The sequence below is a fragment of the Apus apus genome, chromosome 10, assembly GCF_020740795.1.
Source record: "Apus apus isolate bApuApu2 chromosome 10, bApuApu2.pri.cur, whole genome shotgun sequence".
NCBI classification, from domain to species: Eukaryota; Metazoa; Chordata; class Aves; order Apodiformes; family Apodidae; genus Apus; species Apus apus.
The window spans coordinates 9,614,774-9,634,734 of record NC_067291.1 but is presented as its reverse complement, the minus strand read 5'-3'; the positions used below and the strand labels follow the sequence as shown (position 1 = coordinate 9,634,734).

Genomic DNA, 19,961 nt, shown 5'->3' with positions numbered 1-19,961 from the left:
CTTTCAAAATACTGACCTTCTCCCTTAAGTCTGACAAACTGGAAATGCTAATTAACTACTTGCTTTCTGACATCTTATTGAATCTGGTTAGTTCCCTTTCATAGAAATTCTGGTCATTTTCAGGAAACTATTCCAAATGTGAGTGTTGACTAAAACACTGAACTCTTGGCTCTAAAACAATATGATCATGTAAGTTAACTAATTATTATAATTCTGGGCAAATCCTGTAGGGAGAGTAGTAGGAGACTAAGTTAATACTCCTTAGTAGGAGACTAAGTTACATTATAACTTTCTATAAATACAGATATTATAAAACTTAGAGTGAATTTCCTCAAGTGCACTCATTTTTCAAGCAATTGTGGTGTGTTGCTTTATCTGACTCCATACTCTGGGCTGAATAAATTGCTAGATTCAGTAAACAGAGGGGAAAAGAGCAAAAAGAGTCTGAAACTATGACACAGTTAATTAGTAAGAAGCTAAATCATTATTTTGTACATTCAAATCAGTATTCATATTCATTAAATGAATTTGAATTATTAGAAAACTAAACTGGTTGTCCCACTGCTACAGTTAAGTTACTAAAATCGTAACCCAAGCTCATTAACATCTTTTCTCTCTTATATCAGTTAACTCCTTTTCCATCCTTCGTTATTCTACAACAAGCATCTTTCTTACTTTAAAAAGTCCTACTTCACATGCATTTTATTCTTTAAAAAGAAGTCAGAAAGAAAAACTAACACTTCCTAACTGCTAAACAAGTACTTACATAATTCATATCTTTAATTTGAGGTCCAGCACTTGATTAAATGGATAGTATGAAAAGACAGAAATTAACACAAGGCAGGTTTAAAAAACTTTACATTTTTAACAGTATCATTTTCTTCACACTGTGGATTTCATCAGACTTTCCAAGAAATATTTGCATTTCTTCTTTGTAAGAACTGGAGTTGCATTTTGAGGCAATAATGGAGTATTGTTCTTGTTACTCCTGGAGGCTTCTGGAAATTTATAAGAACATAACTGAGGTTAAAAAGAGACTATAGGCAAAACAGTCATACAATGATTACTCAAACGTTGGTATTTTCTGCATACTGAGCAACTACTGCTACATTGAACTGGGATGTTGTATAATATGGCTTCCAGGAACCATTCTGTCAATTTCATTATCATAACAGGACATAATTACTCCTTCAGTACACTCATTCATTGCAACAGTTCTATATTAGAATAAAGTTAATTATCTTTACATAATATTAGAAGCTTTTTATTGCAATCAAATTATCTTGAACAAGCAGTTGTGATTTTCAAAGTACCCTATTGTAAACTTAAAGATTCAGTTACTACTTCCTGCACTGGTTTAAAACTAGGACACTTCCTGTATAATATATTTCCAGTGCTTTTTAGAAACAACTGTAGTTTACTTACCTCTCATGTATGTAATTCTGTACAGTTTATTGGCTCTTTTTATTTTAGGTGTACACACTTCATTCTTTAGCAGCTTCACTTTCTGCATCCATTTATCAAGCACTATGTGACAGCCACAGCTACAGGTAAAATCAGAAGTTTTCTTACAGTCCTGTGTTTGGAGTATACTTTGTGTATCCAAAGGGAAAATTATTCATGCATGTGTCTAAAGAAGGCATTAAATATCTGCATGCAAGTATAGATACTTAGACAGTTTATACATTGATAGCCTTGATATGTCAGATCAGTTTTACACAGATAAAATAACACAAATAATTCAGGGTTTTTTCCAATAAATAACAGGAAGGTCTAGTGTCACTCTCACTTGGGATGCTTCTGAAAAATATTTTAATGCTGTTTTCCACAGCACATCCATTGCTGAATGGGGCTGCAGGGGAAACATTTGAACCTAACTGAAGCCAGGTTTCAGGTGGTTTATATTCTAAACTGGGACTTTAAGAGAATGCTGTTAAAACATTTTTTAGAAGTCTTCAGAACAAAGCTTTTGTCATATCTGGAGCAGTGCACATATTAAAAATTGATAATGCCACATGGAAACATTTCAAGTTTTAATAAAGAATGTATTTTATATAGTGTGAAATTATAAAATTCTTGACTTAGTTCTACAGATTTTTACATGTTGCATTTTCTGATTAAAATGAGAAGCATGTATATATACTATATTGCAAAACTATTCTAAAAGTCTCCCTCATCAGCAAAAAATTGATTTGTATTTAGCAGTCAAACAGAAGCAAATCAGTTCACAGGGATGGTTTATCAAGGACTGCTTTTGAGTGATCGACGCAGACTGAGGACAGAGAGTATTGAAGAGCATGCAACTCCAAATTCATCTCCTGCTCAGTGGCCTGGTGAGACAAACATAAGGTTACTTTTAGCACCCCTGGAACAGCTCCACATTTCAAAATTATCTCACTGTCCTGTAATATGATAGATAAAATGGTGGATGATCAATGATGGATAAATGTTTCCAATTTAGTACTGAAATTAATAACATTTTTTAACTCTTTCACGTATCAAGACAAATAAGAATAAACTTTTTATATGGCAAACATCTTGAAGAAGAGACCATGATCTTCAGGATAAACTCAGTAAGCTGATCATTTGTCATCCTAAAATGTTTTCTTCCAGTCTGCCTCACTCCCTAAGCAAAGCTTTTTCTGTTAGTTGTTTCCACAGTGCTGCCTCTCATCTATGCTTGATTTGGTGTACCTGTCAGAACAACTACTCCCAATCTATGAGCATAACTGTAGTATGTTGAGGTCAACTGTGGAAACAGTGCAGGAATTTCATAGGCAAGATGAGCTGCCCCGAGTATTTGCAGAGAAGTACAATGCACATGTCCCATGCCAAAGAAGGCTTTGTAAAATTTTGATCTTGATGATTTTAAGAAATATATGAATAGTATGTTTCATCCAAATCAAAGTGTCCTGTGGCTGTTAGTGTATATTTAACATAAAATGTAGAGGTGAAACATTTTCTTTTTTGATTTCTTTCCATTTGTACACCTACTTATTTAACACAGAATGTTTCCTCTTTTCTCTTTGCAGGTGTGAGCTCACTTATAAATCTCTTAAGTTCAGCTCAGGATGAAGATCAGCCCAAGTTAAACATCCTGCTTTGTGAAGCTGTTGTTGCTGTCTACCTGAGCCTCCTCATACATGCCCTTGCAACCAATTCCTGTAACGAATTGTTCCGACTCGCAGCCCATCCTCTCAACAGTAGAATGTGGGCTGCTGTTTTTGGTGGAGGAGTGAAGCTTCTTGTAAAACCTCGAAGGCAGTCAGAAAATATTCCAGGTACTTTATTATCTACAGGTCATACTAATGATTTGCAATTTATACCTTTCAGTGAGCTAGTCTGAGAGGTTTCTTTCCTTTTAAAGACCTAAAAAAAAACAATAAGAATTTAAGTATCTACCACCAAGAAAACTGTTACATTAATTAAAAAGCAGAAAAAAAAATTAGTCTTGCAGTTGTCCTTTGTAAACCAATATTTTGAATTTTCCATAAAAACTGTACAGTTATTATACAGCTGATTTTACTAGTAGCTGCTTACTTAGTACACTTTTCAGGAATTCAAAACAGATAGCATAAATCAGTGTTCATACCCATGGTTTTCTGTATGTGAGAGATGAGTGTTATTGTTTAATAACTGCAGTAATTTGGAAACAGTATTTCTGAAACTGGTTTCTGTTGCAAGATATGATTTAACCTTGCACAAGGGCACAGAGAAGAAATATCACACAGAATCAGCAAAGCTGGAAAAGACCTTTAAGATAACCAAATTCATCTGTCAGAAAAATAGTTCATGCTTATATAAGCTCCAGCTGAAACCAGGAATTTTGCAAAGACAGTTGAGCATATCTTAAAATACTACATGACAAAAAGCAAAAGTGGACACTGAATTCTGGAAACAGAGATAAACCCATTTATCATAAGCTTCACAGTGCAAGAATACTGGAAATCATGTCACAACCTTCCAAAACAATTATAGGCTTCAAGCTTAGGCAGAAATTATAGGTTCTATATATAAAATATTAAACAAAATAGTACTAAGATAATGTATCAACATAAGTGTGCACAACAAACACCTGTCACTTATGGAATAACTGAAAGTTATTAGGGCAGACATTTTCACAAAATATTAATATTAATAACTTGCATAACCTCATGTCTTCATTTGAGATGTATTCTGTTTTCCTTTAACCTACAAGCTGCTACAGCTTCTGATGTTTCAGAGGATGGTAATGAAGGTTTGTAAAAAGTTGCAGTGTAGATCAATGTTAGTTGTAGCTTTTAGAAGAAAAGTTTTTAAATATCTAACTCCTTTGTAATAAAGTAAGTGTGACCTTAATGTTGCCTGACCAGAAATATTTTGGAAAAAAAATTCCACATTAATATTTTGGCATTTTATTAATAATGAAATTTAAATCATAACACTTAAATGGACTTCAATTGTCAAAAAGTCTGTCTCTATTCAAATTTTTCTTCACTATTTTAAGAGTTCTTAGACTTATATTTCAAATAGATAACACTACTTGTGCAGTTTACAGTTCAGTGAAATTACATATATTACTTTCATTTCTCAACAAAATGTCTTAATTTCATTCTTAATTTTTTCTTGAGAAATTTTTCAGCTAAAAGCTTTTTACTGAAAATCAACATCTGCTGAGAACTTAATCCAGATGTATTTCTCATGATATATCAAATTTATAAATGCCACAGTTATGGAATTTATCATAAGTGAACTTTCCTATGATTACACTTACTTTATTCAGGCTGGCTTTGATTTAAGAATCAGTAGAAATTAGTACCATTACTTGAATTATAAGATACAGCCATTTCTAAAGATTCATTATTAATATCAGCTTTTCAAATTTCCTGAATTTAGCTCCACCTCTTCCATCAGAAGAAATGGATAAACATCGCCGTCGGTTCAATATGAGAATGCTCGTGCCAGGAAGACCAGTAAAAGACAGCTCTGTGCCCCCACCTGTACCTGCAGAAAGACCCTCTTACAAAGAAAAGTTTATCCCTCCAGAGCTCAGCATGTGGGACTATTTTATGGCAAAGGTAATTTTAAATGAAAAATGTAAAGTTACAGTTCATAAAGATCTATTTCTTCTCTGAAGTTTTAGAGGATAAAAACAATATGAACATTTTGAGTGCTCTTCATAGTAAGTAGCAGAATATTATCCTTGTAATAAAAGATGAAGAGCCTACAAGTCCATTATTTAACTTTCAAAACATGCCTCTTGCCAATAATAGAGATAACTAAGTATCAAGGGGAAAAGCTTTAATGTTTAAGGAAACTTATTTATGGGTTGTTGTCACTGTCATTGTTTAAATGGCAAATAAAGTAAGAGTTGAATATTAAGAGATCAGAAAATTGCTTTTACAGCAGACTTTATTTTGCATTGCAGCCATTTCTTCCTTTATCAGACAGTGGTGTTATCTATGACTCTGATGAAAGCATTCACAGTGATGAGGAAGACGATGATGCTTTCCTCTCTGATGTACAGATTCAGGAACACAAAGATGCCAACTCTTACAGGTTAGCAGAAATTACCACTGTTTTAGACTTATTGTGTCATTTGCATACCTTTTCTCCAAATTAAAGAAAATATAGGTCCTCTGTACCCTCCACAGTTTAAGCCAAATAGATTCAGTACTATGACAAACTTCTCTGTGGCATTGGGATTACAGGAGTGATAAATTCTTATCAGAGTAACAGGTCCCCTTTTACTTGCCTAAAAAAAAAAAACACAACAACAAACCACAGGATTAGGAAGTCAAAGCTGTGTGGTTTGTGTTTCTGGAGAGCTGAAAAGCAAATTTAAAAAAACCCTTATCTTTGTTTTTAAGGCAAAAGGAACATAAGGTACCACAATGATCTTTAGATTTTGAACAAGACAGATTAAATAGAACACTTAAAAGAGAAAATGTTGCAAGATAAAAGGAAAGTGGATGACCTCAGCATTATAATAATGGAGAAAAATTATGGCTCTTTTATACATTCTCCTTAGTTCTTCCAGCTATACTATGTAGGATTTGTTTCTTTAATATCTGCGAGACACTTTCAGTATGAAAGCTTCTGCCATGAATGCCAAACTGAAGTAATGTCTTGTCTGTATTCACTGTGATTTCACAGAGAATTTCTGAAGGCATTTCAGGGGGCTTCTACTTTATTCTCAGTCTTCCAGAGGCTCATGTGTACACTTCCCATGATCTGGGGGGAAGAGCACAATCACTGAAAAGAGAGAAGGGGATACTACCTGTTAGAGCTGGGTGCCCTCAGAGAGGCACCCTTATGTTGCAGAGCTGGGATAGAAGTATCTTTCCCTGTGTGTCTGGTAAACCTCAGCTGCACCACCTACACTGTTTTCCTAATCTGTTTATTTGGTAGAAGGAGAAAAATAGTGTGCAGATAATTGTTGTTTTAACACATTCTATTCCATTTATCTATTCTATTTATACAGCTGGGCTCTTCTGCATCTGACAATGGTAAAATTAGTTCTGCACAATGTTAAGAACTTCTTTCCCATTGCTGGCTTGGAATTCACTGGTATGTTAAGTTCTGCTTTAAATTTTAGATTTCTCTCTAAGTGGCTGTCTGTCAGACCTTGCTTTTTAATTTTCATTTTAAAATTCAAATATTTTCATATATTGCAATTGCCAACAAGTACATTTCCTTTTTGAAGATTTTTTTTTATGGTATTCTGGCTTTTTTATACACACAGTAACTTCTTTTCCTCTAAGCCTTACTTATTAATATTTCTGTTTAGATCTGCCTGTAACGTCACCATTGGGCATTGCTGTAATAAAAAATTTGGAACGTTGGGAACAGATTCTGCAAGATAGGATGGACCAGTTTGAAGGCCCACCTCCAGACTACATCAGTGCTTACCCTAGTGACCTTGGCGTGGGTGCAGGACCAGCTGTTCTCCGCAACAAAGCGATGATCGAGCCTGAAAACACCCCGTTCAAGTAAGTATTCTTTCCTAGCAGAAACACATTCTTTGATCATAGAAATACTACAGAGTATTTCCACCTAAACAGCCAAATGAAGGTTGGCTAGATCTTAGGTCTAGCTTTACAGAAACTACTTTCCCATGTTTCTCTGTTCCTTCTTGTGCAGCTGTCTCCTGCAGCAGCTTTACTTAATGCTGCTGCACCTTTCACAACTGCAGCAGGAAAGGAAAATAAGAAGGAAAGAGTGGAGCTTGGAGGACTGCAAATCCAGGGCAATGGCTGCTGCTGGGAAGATCCTATTCAACCTCTTTTACCATTGCTCCAGTAGCAGCTGCCTCCCACCCTACCTACCAGCAACAAAAGAAGAGAGCTGGATAATACATGCAGATGTCAGGAGAAGAGAAATGAAGTTGTAGTATAGTCCTTGTAAAGCTGATCCTCCTGTGTTTAGATCAATGTTACACTTGTAGGTATCTCTATATGCAGAGAGTGAACTACATTTTCAACTCAAAAATAGCTTGCTTTTTGTAATACACTAAAATACAACTTTAGGTTAGCTCACTATATATGGCTTTGGATTTACATAGTTGATACTGCTATAGGGCTTTATTAAAAACATGCACTGCTTCTTTAGAAATATCTGTCTTCAAACCTGAGGCAGTGAATTTTATTTGGCTCATAACTGAGCTAAATATTTGAGAATTATTTTGAATCTTGAAATAAATATGTAAGTGTATTTTGTAGGGTCAGCATAATTCCAAAATAAAAGCAGTTTTAGTAGAGTGCAAATATAGACATAAATGCAAGTCAGCAGGTTAATCTGTAGTAGTTGGAAGTTAGTAACATAAATTGGATATTTTTTTTTTCAATTGAAGACAAAGTATCTTTTTTATATTTGCCTTGAATAAATTAGAGCTTAATCATTGTTTTTTTCCTTTAAATCAGGATTTAATGTAAAGTCATGTAGAGTTTTTCTTTAGACTTGTTTTTTTCCTACCTTTAATGACAGAGAAGCTTTCCCCCCCCCTCTTCTATTTTATCCAGATCAAAGGATTATTCAGCTCTTCCAGCAAAAAGGCTCTGGCATTTTCTGGTGAAGCAAGAACTTCTTCAGGAGACTTTCATAAGATACATATTCACAAAGAAAAGAAAGCAAAGTGAGGTAAACAAAGGATGTAACTTTTTTAAAAAAAGAAAGCTCAATTAAAACTGTTCCTCAGTCTCTTCAGTATTTTTTTAATTTTTCTTTCCATTTTTTTGTTGGCATTTCAATTTCCTTTCTTTCATTGAACAGTGTTTGGATTAATCTTTTTTTAAATCAACATGACTGTCATGTTGTTTATTGGTATTTCACCTAAACCAAATATTTTTAGACAAGACATATCTCACCTTACCTTTACCTATTTGAATACTGTCCTAATAAAGAAACAGAACATTTGCAATAAGGGTAATTAGTAAATAAATTTGAGCATTCATATAATTTTTTTTGGCTTTCATATTGAAAAAGAAACTTAAATTAGCTATTACTTTGTGTATATGTATATATGCATGAGTATTATATACATATAAAAGTAATATTATATAGTAATATATGATAAGGGGCTTTACTAATTGTACCATCAGTTACAACTATCATGAGTTGTAACTGAAAATTTAAACCAACACATAAGTACCGTGGGAAATAAGTATACAATTTAATATCTTTAAGAATTCCTGTAAGTGTGGAGTTTGTGTGTGTATTACTTCTCCATTTATTTACTATATCATACATTTTGTGTTCATCTAGGAGGCATTACATTTGAAGTGAGTTTGTTTAGATTCCTGTCTTAGTTTCTGTGCCTTTTATAAAAAAAGTTAAAAATACATTTGTCATCATTTACTGACAGAGTGGCCTTTAAAATCTAGTTTGGAATGTTTCATTCTTTTTTTATATTTGTTTGTGCATGTGTTTTGTGTTTGTGACTGTGTGATGTTATGTAGTCTGTAGAAGATCGTGTGGAGCAGGTCAAACAAAACTGCGTAGCAGAAGATCACAAAACCAAGGTAGTATCCCTTCTCCCAAACCTCTAGCACATTCTTAAAAGTTCTGTGGAACTGGCTTTTCTTTCTCTAATGTGACTAACAGAAGCTCTATGTTCTGTGGAGTCTGTGTGGCAGGCTTTTAATCAGTGAATTAACATTGGATGTCCTGATAATTGGGATGAGTGAACACCTTGCAAATAGTGTTGCACACACAACTTTGTGTTTCTTACACTCAAATGCAACTTTTGGCTTCTAGAACACCAAACACTGAGAAGTCTAAGCTTCCTAAACAATGCTGAGGCCACTGAACTTTTCTTGCATGAATCTTGTATAGATCTTTTCAGTCTGAATGCGCCTCCACAAAGTGGATTTTCAGGCTAATTGAGATTTCTTATTAATGTTTTTTAGGTTGAAGCAGATCTTGGCTACCCTGGAGGAAAAGCAAAAATCATTCACAAAGAATCAGATATGATAATGGCATTTGCAGTTAATAAGGTAAGCGTCAAACACTACAATAAGTGCAATAAAAATATCTTAACTGTGGTTAGTAAGTTTTCTATTTGTGCTGCATAGGCAAACAGCAATGAAATTGTTTTGGCATCTACACATGATGTTCAAGAACTTGATATTTCAGCTCTACTGGCTGCTCAGTCATTTATATGGATTGGAGAGGAATGTGACAGAGAGTCTAAAAGGTAGGCTGGGTTCTTTGTGGCTACATTAAGAGTGTTGGGTTTATGTGAGGCTGCAGTGGATTATAAAAAAGTTACTTACTCTTCTTCAGTAGGTTTCAGATTGCTTTACAAAGGAGCGAGGGAAGGCAAAAGAGTATTACTATCCTTATTTTACATGTGGAGAAACTAAGGTTTTGAGGGTTTTGAGTATCTGGGGCATGTCTACACTGCACAGTGAAGTAAAACCCCATGGTGCATAAGCTAATAAAGGAAGTGCTACCTTAGAAACATTGCAGTTGCATCATTGCAGTGTTAATGCTAGTTACAGTAGCTGATGTAAGTTGTATCATGCAACAGCCTGAATTACTGTGTCCATTACTGTGCTGAGAAATGTGCATGTATCAGCTGCAGCAAGCACTCAGCTGTACCATACAGAATAGATGGATCCATACAGACATGTAGGTCAGGAACATTCCAACAATACTCTTCTCGAGTGCTTATTCTCAACAACTTTTCTACCATGGTTAGGATCTTCTGTTGAAGTTAAACCAGTAGATTTGGAGCACATAGAAAGTGTTTGTTCAATGGAACTGCAGGAATTATCAATTTATAGTCTCATTAGAATCACTTCCTCTACCCACTGCTATTAGGCTCTTGACCACAAGATAAACAGCATAGGTAGCAAAGAAACAATTGTTTATAACAAAATACTGCTGTTCTTTGACAGTTCTGATGATATTGACTTCCGTGGTTCTACCACAACACTAACTCAGTCAACTGCACCATCTTTTGGAGTGAATCAGATACAACCATCTTTATCCATGCCATGGTTAGGCAGTGGTCAAACTAGCACTGGAGCTGGTGTGGTAAGTACTTCTGTTTCCTGCAACTCAGGGTCTTCTCTTTTTTAGTATCGTCCTTAGTAGAGAGACCTAGTGTGCATTAGCCATCATACTGTTAATCCAGGGTTGACGTAAGAGGCCTATGACCACCATGACCTGGCCAAGGAGGTGGCCAAACTGAGCATTTTCTTATATATTTTGATATATAATTAAATCTTGTGGCATTGAATTATTGTGGTATCGAAAATAATGGGACAATCAGGGTTTTCTCTTTCTTAGGGGAACTTTGAGGTAGAACCTGGAGTTTCTGGGGACAAAACAAAATAAAAAAAAAAAAAGCCAGCCCAAACCAGAGCAATCCCAAACGTTAAAGTCTTGCACTGGGACTAATATCAAAATCTTACATATCAGCATGTGCTTAAGCTCTTTGTGTAGTAGAAGATAATACTAATACTATTTGAATATTCATGTCTAAAAAGGCTGTCATAAACAGGCTTTATTTATTATACTGCAACTAACCATATTTAGATGCAAATAATGTTAGCTTAACAGGCTTTGTTTAACTGAGAGACACCCATGTAGTAGTATAAACAAAATTTAAGTGTTCGTGTCTTTTTTCAAAATTAAAATATTTTTTGTTTTATATGAAGCTTATTAAAAGAAATCTGAATAACGTCAAGAGAATGGCTTCACATCCAGTCCACCAGTACTGTAAGTGAAACATGCTTACTAGTACAGAGTAGATAATTTCCTATAAGATACTGCAGTATTAATGAAGATCTATCTTTTAATCTCAGACCTTACAGGAGCACAAGATGGGAGTGTTCGGATGTTTGAGTGGACAAGGCCACAGCAGCTGGTGTGCTTCCGGCAGGCTGGGAATGCCAGGGTGACAAGAATGTATTTTAATTCCCAGGGCAACAAGGTGAGTACAACATTTAGGATATTCCTTTTTTCTTTTAATCATAAGGAAAAATTTGGTTGTGCTGTGGCCTCTAAAACAGATTTAACTGGTGACACACAAAACTGTTAAGATGTCCCTGAATGATGCACAAGCAGTATCCTATCATTCTGTTTGGCTGCATGTGGAAGCTTTTAAAAACACTGACTTTAATTCTCCTTTGTCTGCTTTCAGCTTCACACTGATCCCATACACCACGAGCTGTATTTTCAGACTCCTTGTTTTCTCTGTTCTGAAATGTGTGTCCCCATGTGGGGGTGGCTTTTTTAAATTACACATTAAAAAAAATAAAATGTGCTTACTTATTTTAGAAGAAAACTTGTATCAATCTGGGCATTAGTCTTCAAGAAGTGCTTCACACTTCACATTCTGGCCAAGATAAAGTTTGGACAGAATGCATTACCTGGAAGATATAAATAATACAGCCTGTTAGTTTAAGAATGTAAGTCTTCTGCAGTACAGTGAAGAGGAGAATGTACAGATCAGACAAAGAAAGAAATTGGGAGGAATACCCACCTCTTCAGTGTTTTATGTTGCCCATTCTGTTTGCATTTTACTGAAACTCTTGAAGTTCATTGGAGTTAAGAGCCATAAAAAGTGAATTAAAGGAGTTAGAGCATGACTGCAAGATAGCAATAAAACAGCTAAATCTCAACATTTAGAAACAGCTGGAAATGCAAAGTATCTCCCAGCATATACCTATTTTCAGGTAGCATAAAATCTCATTTAAACTTCTGTGTTTTTTTAAAATAGTGTTTTGATTATGTTTTAAGATAAAACAGTCGTAACATTATCTAGGAATCTATTTAAAGTAAGGAATTAAGATGTACTAGTTGTTCCCCACTGCTTCATATGAAGGTCAATCAGGCAGGAGTCACGAAACCTGATTAAATGGAAAAAATATTAAAAATAATTCTAAATATTTCCCAAAACATTTTGTAAAATATTTATAGGCATAGAATATGCTGCATAGAACATATAGTATTGATTGTTAATATTTCAGTAATAAGTATAACTCAGTCATTTTACCATTCATTATATAGTACAGTCCTTCCACAGTGATTCTTACTCTGCTTTTCTGCCATTCTCTCTTGCAGCTTCCTTCACTAAGTGTTTTCAAATGGACTCTTGGAGTAGCACTGAAATCCCCTGGCTTCTAAATACTTTTTTTCTACCTGACAGTCGTTGTTGTTATTCTTTAATGTGCAGGCAAGGGCTTGGTGTTTTAGGTGATGTTTTTTCTGAAGTCAGCTGTTTACTGACATGCAGTAAGCATCCAGTAACCACTGCATGATGCTAACAAATGCAGTTTGTTCCTTGCAGTGTGGTGTTGCTGATGGTGAAGGATTTCTAAGTATTTGGCAAGTAAACCAAACCACCTCAAATCCTAAGCCCTATCTGGTAAGTAAAAAGTTTTTTGTTTTTCTTTTTATAGAGGGAAGTTAAGTCTATCAGACTTGAGACAGGCCAACAGCCTGAGAGTTTTGCTGAGACATTTTTGATTTTGCTGCTTTTTAATTAGCAGACTGTATCAAAACTACTGGAGAGTTTCAGGGGTACCTCTTTGGAAAACTAATTGTTCAATAGACATAAGCAACAATATAATTACAAATGCTACTTCAGCATTACCCCTGATTAAATTAAAAATCAGAGCTGACAGTAATTACTTTACAACCCAAAGACTTAGTAAAAGTACATTTTTTCAATACTTTTCACTGCTTAATAGTACATGAAGACAGCTCTTAGTTTGAAATTCTGGCTATTGTGATACACTATAGTGCATACAGTTCCCTTATTTTTGTATTTTTTTATATACTATACTGGATTTTAATCCATTGCTCCATTCTCTGTGGTTTCAAACTGCATTGCCTGTCTGTTCTTAAACTTCGTTTAGAAAACTGCTTGTGTTGTGCTACATTGTGTAACTTTGGATGCAGACTGCAACTGGCAAGATTGTAACTTCTTTGTTTGTTTTGTTTCTAACAGAGTTGGCAGTGCCACAATAAAACCACAAGTGACTTTGCATTTGTAACATCTTCAAGTCTTGTTGCTACATCGGGACAGTCCAATGATAACAGGTGTGTTTAAAGAAACAATGAGGAATTTCACAGAGCTAGCTATTCATCTCCATTAACTTGCTACCTCTTGGTGCATTAATGCACACCTGACATTTTAATGCCCAGTGTTCTAAGCTTTGTTACAGCTTGAACTTGGCAGATGATTTCTTTGAGCATCATTCTTCCAGTTGCTTGTTTCCCAAACATAGTTTTTGTGAGGAATGGGTCAACAATTTGCCATTTTTTTCAAGGTGTATTCCAAATGCAACCAGTTGGATGTGATGTTGTTGGTGAGGGGAGAATTATGTTCAGCAAAGGCAAGATAATTCTTTTTCTCTGAAAAGAACAACTTTGTAATTCCAGGGTACAACCTAGGATTAGTACACATCTTAAAAGCAGAAAGTATATAGTTCCACTAAGAAGCCTAAAAGAGCATAGAAAGAATTAAAGCTCTCCAGTGACTGCAGAGAGCCAAGAGTTCCTTGTTCAGTTCTCCTTTAGAGGCTTTGACATAAAATATGAATACCCCATGAATCACTGAGCAACAGGCCATAATAATTTTTTCCCCCTCCCCAGAAACGTGTGCCTCTGGGACACTTTGGTTTCATCTAGTAACAGCCTTATACATGGTAAGTACTGCAGTGAAAACTAAACTTCCACTTCTTATTAACTAAGGTAAGATTAACAGATTGTGCATGCACTGGGGGCAAGAGGAACTGGTCTAAATATGTGTTGCACACAAATGTACACATCAGAAGCAGTGCTGTGTGGGCTCTGCTCTGTATAGAAAAGGAAGGAAGAATGAAGGAAGAATGTCATACACAAAGCTGGTTTTGTGAGAGCATTAATAAAGTCTGAAATATTTTAATGTAGTCCAGAAAACCAAATTAACAGCTGACTAATAAAGACTGCATTATTGAACTCTTCTGTGTATGCAGCCTTCCACTTAAACTGGCACTTAATATATCCAGTATTTTGCTGAGCCACAGAGGAAAAGACAACTGTAGGTAACAGCAGAAGCAACTTGTTCTCTCTGCCATCCTTGTCCTTCAGCATTGGACTGGATTCTTAAAAAGATGTTTGTATCTGTTTTACAGTAATTTCATCTTTATGTAAGAAACTAAACAAAAATTCTATGAAAGAAAAAAACATACAAATCCAAATATAGTTTCTCAGGCTTTTAAAAGAGCAAATTTAACCATCATAAACATCTGCAAACAACTGCAGTACTTGCATAAGCAATAGGTGCATTCTGAGATTCATATTTTCAAACTAACAGACTGCAGAGTTCAGCTTCATTTGAAATAAACTGAGTCCTATGAAAAATAGGTTAGGAAATTAGAATAATTCATATCTATAAGGTAATCAATATTTATTTTCTTTTAGTTCAGCTGTACTGTTTTTTTTTAACTCAGGAATGTAATTGAACTTAGTGTGGTGAATATTCTACTTTCTCAATTTTTTAAACTCAGGTATGTGCCTGTATTCTAAAATAAGTTAGACAACATATCATGCTTTCTTGTATATTAGATCTATGTCTCTCATGAGAGAAAAAAACTGTCAGCTACTGTCAGGTATTACCCATAGAAAGGAATGTATTTGTCAAGTTAGAAATATTCAGAGAACAATTAATAGAAGAAATGCATTTTAAGATCAAAAGTTACTTACAGTTTCAAATCTGTTAAACTCTGACATCTTCCTTCTTCAGCCTTCACTTGTCACGATCATGGTGCCACAGTCCTTCAGTATGCACCAAAACATCAATTGCTCATTTCTGGAGGCAGGAAGGGATATATCTGCATCTTTGACATCAGACAGAGGCAAACCCTTTACACCTTCCAAGCACACGAATCAGCTGTTAAGGCCCTTGCACTGGATCCGTCTGAGGACTATTTTGTGACAGGCTCAGCAGAAGGCAACATGAAGGTAAGGCAGCAGAGGAGCTGAGGGGGACAGCAGGGTATGGAGCCGAAGGCATGTACTGACGTGTTGGTCACCATGCTGGAAACTGCCAGATGAATGCAGTAACAAACAAAAACAAACCCAAGAAACCCAAACCTACGTTTGCTATACAGGATGCTTGCCCTACATTCAATATACTAATATCCTTCTAAAGCAAGTAGGTTTTGTTCTTCACTGAAGAAGATTAAACAGTCTTTTTAAAGTTGTGGGACTGACTTGTAAGTGGATAAAGCAAAGTGCATGATTCTGAAACCTTCATTTTATTTTTCCTCTTAAAAATGCTCTGGTTTTGCCTTTGGATATTTCTCTTTATAATACAAGGGGTGCTCAGTAACTTCAACATCATGTAAAGTTTCTCTAAGTTCTGTTTTCATTCTTGATGCTCTAGCCCCAGACAGCTGCCATAGATGTCACAGCAGCAAGAAACAAACAAAAAAAAATCCCCACAAAACAGAAATACAGTCCCTGTTTTAAAGGGTGTCTTTCCTGAGTAGTAATAAAAGGAGATAAAAGAACATGGTTCTTCTAAATACAGGTTTTTTCCTTCTAGCTCCACTGCACACTATTTAATGGGTGCTTTCTGTGCTGCTGCACACTTTGTGGCCTAGTCTTGAGGAGGGCTTCTGCAACTTGACAGACAGCTGAGACAGCTGTGCAAGCATATTCATTATGCTGCTTACTCTCTGCAGCAGAAAAGCATTTCCAGCTGCTGGAAAGCTGGCAGGAGTCATCTTGGCTAAAAATTCAACCTGTCCATTTCTGCAGCTTCCATGGCGGGAAGCTGGCACAAGCACTACTGAGCAGGTAGTACCAGGCAGCTTCAGCCTGGCAAGTAACCAACTGGTCCACACTGAGGTAGTCTTACACTGTCTTGCTTCATCAAGAGCCTCTCAAGACTCTTGGAATTGCTGTAATTGTTAATAGACAAGAAAAAAATATCCTTTTTCTTTGCTGAATAGGGTTTGGAACAGCCAGAAACCTGAAACAGTAGGGGAGAAAAATACAAATCCTAATTTTAATCTCTTTTTCTCATTTGTCCTTCTTTTTATACAGGTGTGGAGACTGACTGGCTATAATTTAATTCATTCATTTAAAAACGAACATGCTAAGCAGTCCATTTTCAGAAATATTGGTGCTGGTGTCACCCAGATTGAAACAGTGCAAGGCAATCGTATCTTCTCCTGTGGAGCAGATGGCACGCTGAAAATGAGGGTTCTTCCCAATGCTTTCAATGTACCTTCAGGCATTTTTGACATTCTGTAGCACTATGTGAGCTAATCCTGGTTTTATATAATGTCCCTTTAAGTAGCTAAAATGGTGGTATGCACTGTGGAAAGAGAAGTCTGTTTCCTTTCAAAGCAGTTGCTGCAGCTTTAAGTATTATGGGGGAAAAAAAACCAATCACCTTTACAACAGGTATATTTTGAGTATGCCCATAAGGATCACTGGGGTGGAAATGCATGTACTGTAGTGTAAAAACAAAGAGTTCAACCCAGTAGAGTCATTCCTTGGCAGGGCTATTGCTCAGTAACCCACAAGCTGCATTTAGTAGTATATTGTAAAGATTCTGACAATTGTCAGATCCTTAACAAGCACTACAAGTCAGCAAGCATTTCTGATGTGATTCTGATTATTTTTAATCCATTTCTTCCCACTAATTAAGCATGTGTACAACTTCTCATTGTAAAATAGTTTAGTTTTATTTAAGGGTACTCAGTGTATTTGATTTTTGCAAGAAAATGTAATGGATGCAAATGCCATGGAAATGTGCAATCAAGAACGTACTGTGAGATGTATCATTTTATGCTGAGATTTTTTTTTTCCCCACTTAGTATTAATACATAGTTGATACTGAACCTTGCACATCAACACATTTTTTAATGCAATGTGTTTTTTTAATTTGCACACTATTTTCCTTTCCTTGGGACAGCTATGTTTTCTATTGGACACCTGCCTTTACTTTAGGAATGTATTGTAAGCACTTAATGTTTGTAGTGAAGACATCCATGATTCTAGTCAGCTTTTAGTTTTGATATTTGTCAAGAAAATACTTCATTAAATGAAGCTGTTAAGAGGATACCAATGGAACGTACAGTGCCACATTTCAGATGAATGTCAGGCTTTATGTGGCCAGCTAGTAAATAGTGGATAAAACTGGTAATTAAACTATTACCACGGTATATTGTATAAACTATGCAGAGTTCAATATTGTTTGCTTGTAATATAACTAGCTACTGTTGTCAGATGTATTTTTCTGTTGTAAACACAAAACATGTCCATAAGAGACTGGAACAGATGTCTGCATATTTAAATGTTAACAAATTGTCTCATTCCTCCAATGAAAATTTTGATGTCTGTGCTGTATTGTAAAATATACTGGAATAAAAAGCACCTTTCACCAAGGGTGATTTTAAATTGCAGGCTGTGAAATATGGGAAGTATGAAAAGAAAGAAGAGTAAATGTCATTGTTTAATTTTTCCTTTGTAAGTTAAATAAATTACTTTTATTTCATGGAACAGTCCATTCCAGAACCTTTCCTTATATTTAAATCGATTTAACTAAACCTCCAGTAGATTGACTGGATCATCCCTGAGGTCACTTTAACTTGACCTCTGACTATACTGAAATAAAAAGCATTAGCTGTTTGCATTTTATTTTCAGCTGTCCTAGGAAAACAGGAGGTTAACAGCATTTAGTTCTTCCTTGCCAACAGAGGCAGCTGCAAGAAACGCAGCCTAGTTCTGTCACCGGGCGAAGGGGCAGAATTTGCAGGCCCTCCTTCTGCAAGAGGCTGAGCTGAGTGGTTCAACAATGACATTCAGAAGTGGAACGTGATTTAAGATAGGCACGTTATCTAGAAACTGTCACATCTGGCTTGAACTGTATTTGCCCAAGTCCATTGCTAAGCTTTTCTTTTTTTCTTAAAGCCAAAATTGCTTCATTAGTATCATAATTCAATATGTGAAAAACACCACAAAAAAACCAAAACAAAACACAAAAAACCCTACCACAAAAAAAAAAGCAAAAAAAAAAAAGCACCACACCACATCCCACAGAAGTCAAGAGAAGCCCACATACACAACTCTAGCTCTGGACTGTGAAGTTTTGCACACTTTCTAGGTATAGACAGAATTATTGGTATGTGAGTTTTGATGTATATATTAGCTCAAAGTATAATTATGCTTCTTTGTTTCCTTCTGTCTCCTTAGCATGCAAGGCCTGAATCCTGGCCTTAGTGAAACCTGCAATATGCTGAGAAGACACATAGATATTCCCAAATTCATTAATCCCTTTGATGATGCCTGGATGGCACAGCAGGTGTTCAACAGGTCAGTGCACTTTAGGATTTATGTGATATTTGCTTCTAAATATTTGGATGAACTTTGTCAACTTTACCAATATTCACAGACAGCTCAGAAATTCAGGTAGGGGTATTTTAAGAGCGTGATTTTGAATACAGAGACACAAAGCAACCATAGGGATTTATGTTTCAATGTTAAATTTAGAAATCTGAAATACCAGACCAAAACTAAATTCAAAGAGTTATTATTATTTCTTACCTTTAGCTCTCAAAAATTCAAATGTGAGTGGGCAACCTCTGAATTAAGATCAACAGGAAATTAAGTCACTAAGCACTATAGAGAATACAGGCATTCCTACTGCAGATATTTTATTTTTCTAAGAACAGCAAAAAAATATACTATTTGATTTATGTTTTCATACCTATGGATGAATGTGAGGAAATTTTTTTAGAAATACACCTTACTTTAATTAAGTATAGTTATATGCAAGTTGTAGTGATATAGTTTACATGGCAGTGAGGGGCAAGGAAGAGTCAGTAGCAACACAAGCAATTCAAACACTGTTAAAAAGGGAATTTTAATAATTTTTACACCTACAGTTTTACACCTCATTACTTTTCTTCCCATGGTCCATTTATTAAATATAATTTCATATATATCCAATATTTAATAACACCATTATTTTCTTTTTCCTTGTACTTAGGCTAGGTTTTGCTTTTGATTATGTGACAATTCACTGAACTTGGCAAATTTGAAACTTCCTGCTTTTTTCCTATTTAAACAGCTATCTCCATCCCCATTTTTTTTAACAGTTGTATATCTCTACAAAAAAAATGTTCACAGAATCAGTGGAAAGTAGTAAGTGAAACTGACAAAGGTATTTGTATACAAAGGTTCATTATTTAGACATTTCTACTAGACCATAATCACTAACTAGGAAATGATTGCAGATAAGATGATTGCAACTGAAAGTTATAAATAGACTCTGCTGAGCACGTGACCATGGAATAATCAATGTACATTAGATCTAATGATCAGCTGAACAATAGGGGGGAAACAAAAGCAAGGCTGTGCTGTGTGCCAGCTGCAATACTCAACAGCTCATTTTTTTAAAAGACAAGACTGGTGTTTATAATGGAAGTGCTTTGATGCAAAGGCCCCTGTCTCCCTTTATGCACACTCAC

At 35.4% G+C, this 19,961-nt stretch overlaps 2 protein-coding genes across 6 annotated transcripts in view; both read left to right on the top strand.

Annotated features, from left to right (window-relative positions):
* The window catches only part of DMXL2 (Dmx like 2), a 50,401-nt gene extending 32,410 nt beyond the window's left edge, over positions 1-17,991 (top strand). Inside the window, exons 26-44 of one of the 5 annotated variants that reach the window (XM_051628152.1) lie at positions 1,474-1,550; positions 2,206-2,333; positions 3,033-3,281; positions 4,876-5,057; positions 5,408-5,538; positions 6,464-6,549; positions 6,770-6,971; positions 8,001-8,118; positions 8,937-8,999; positions 9,387-9,473; positions 9,552-9,673; positions 10,380-10,518; positions 11,145-11,205; positions 11,292-11,419; positions 12,779-12,856; positions 13,442-13,533; positions 14,089-14,141; positions 15,221-15,438; positions 16,528-17,991. In XM_051628152.1, the coding sequence (XP_051484112.1) occupies positions 1,474-1,550; positions 2,206-2,333; positions 3,033-3,281; positions 4,876-5,057; positions 5,408-5,538; positions 6,464-6,549; positions 6,770-6,971; positions 8,001-8,118; positions 8,937-8,999; positions 9,387-9,473; positions 9,552-9,673; positions 10,380-10,518; positions 11,145-11,205; positions 11,292-11,419; positions 12,779-12,856; positions 13,442-13,533; positions 14,089-14,141; positions 15,221-15,438; positions 16,528-16,737 (2,424 nt within the window). In that variant the 3' untranslated portion in view covers positions 16,738-17,991. Of the gene's footprint in view, positions 1-1,473; positions 1,551-2,202; positions 2,334-3,032; positions 3,282-4,875; positions 5,058-5,407; positions 5,539-6,463; positions 6,550-6,769; positions 6,972-7,122; positions 7,417-8,000; positions 8,119-8,936; positions 9,000-9,386; positions 9,474-9,551; positions 9,674-10,379; positions 10,519-11,144; positions 11,206-11,291; positions 11,420-12,778; positions 12,857-13,441; positions 13,534-14,088; positions 14,142-15,220; positions 15,439-16,527 lie in introns of those variants that run through there. The other 4 variants (XM_051628151.1, XM_051628154.1, XM_051628153.1 and 1 more) reach the window with 4 other exon arrangements.
* A 646-nt stretch (positions 17,992-18,637) lies between these two features.
* LOC127388769 (aromatase) overlaps positions 18,638-19,961 on the top strand; it is a 52,908-nt gene continuing 51,584 nt past the window's right edge. The window contains exon 1 of the mRNA XM_051628577.1: positions 18,638-18,804. Coding sequence (XP_051484537.1) covers positions 18,771-18,804 — 34 coding nt within the window. The 5' untranslated portion in view covers positions 18,638-18,770. The remainder of the gene's footprint in view (positions 18,805-19,961) is intronic.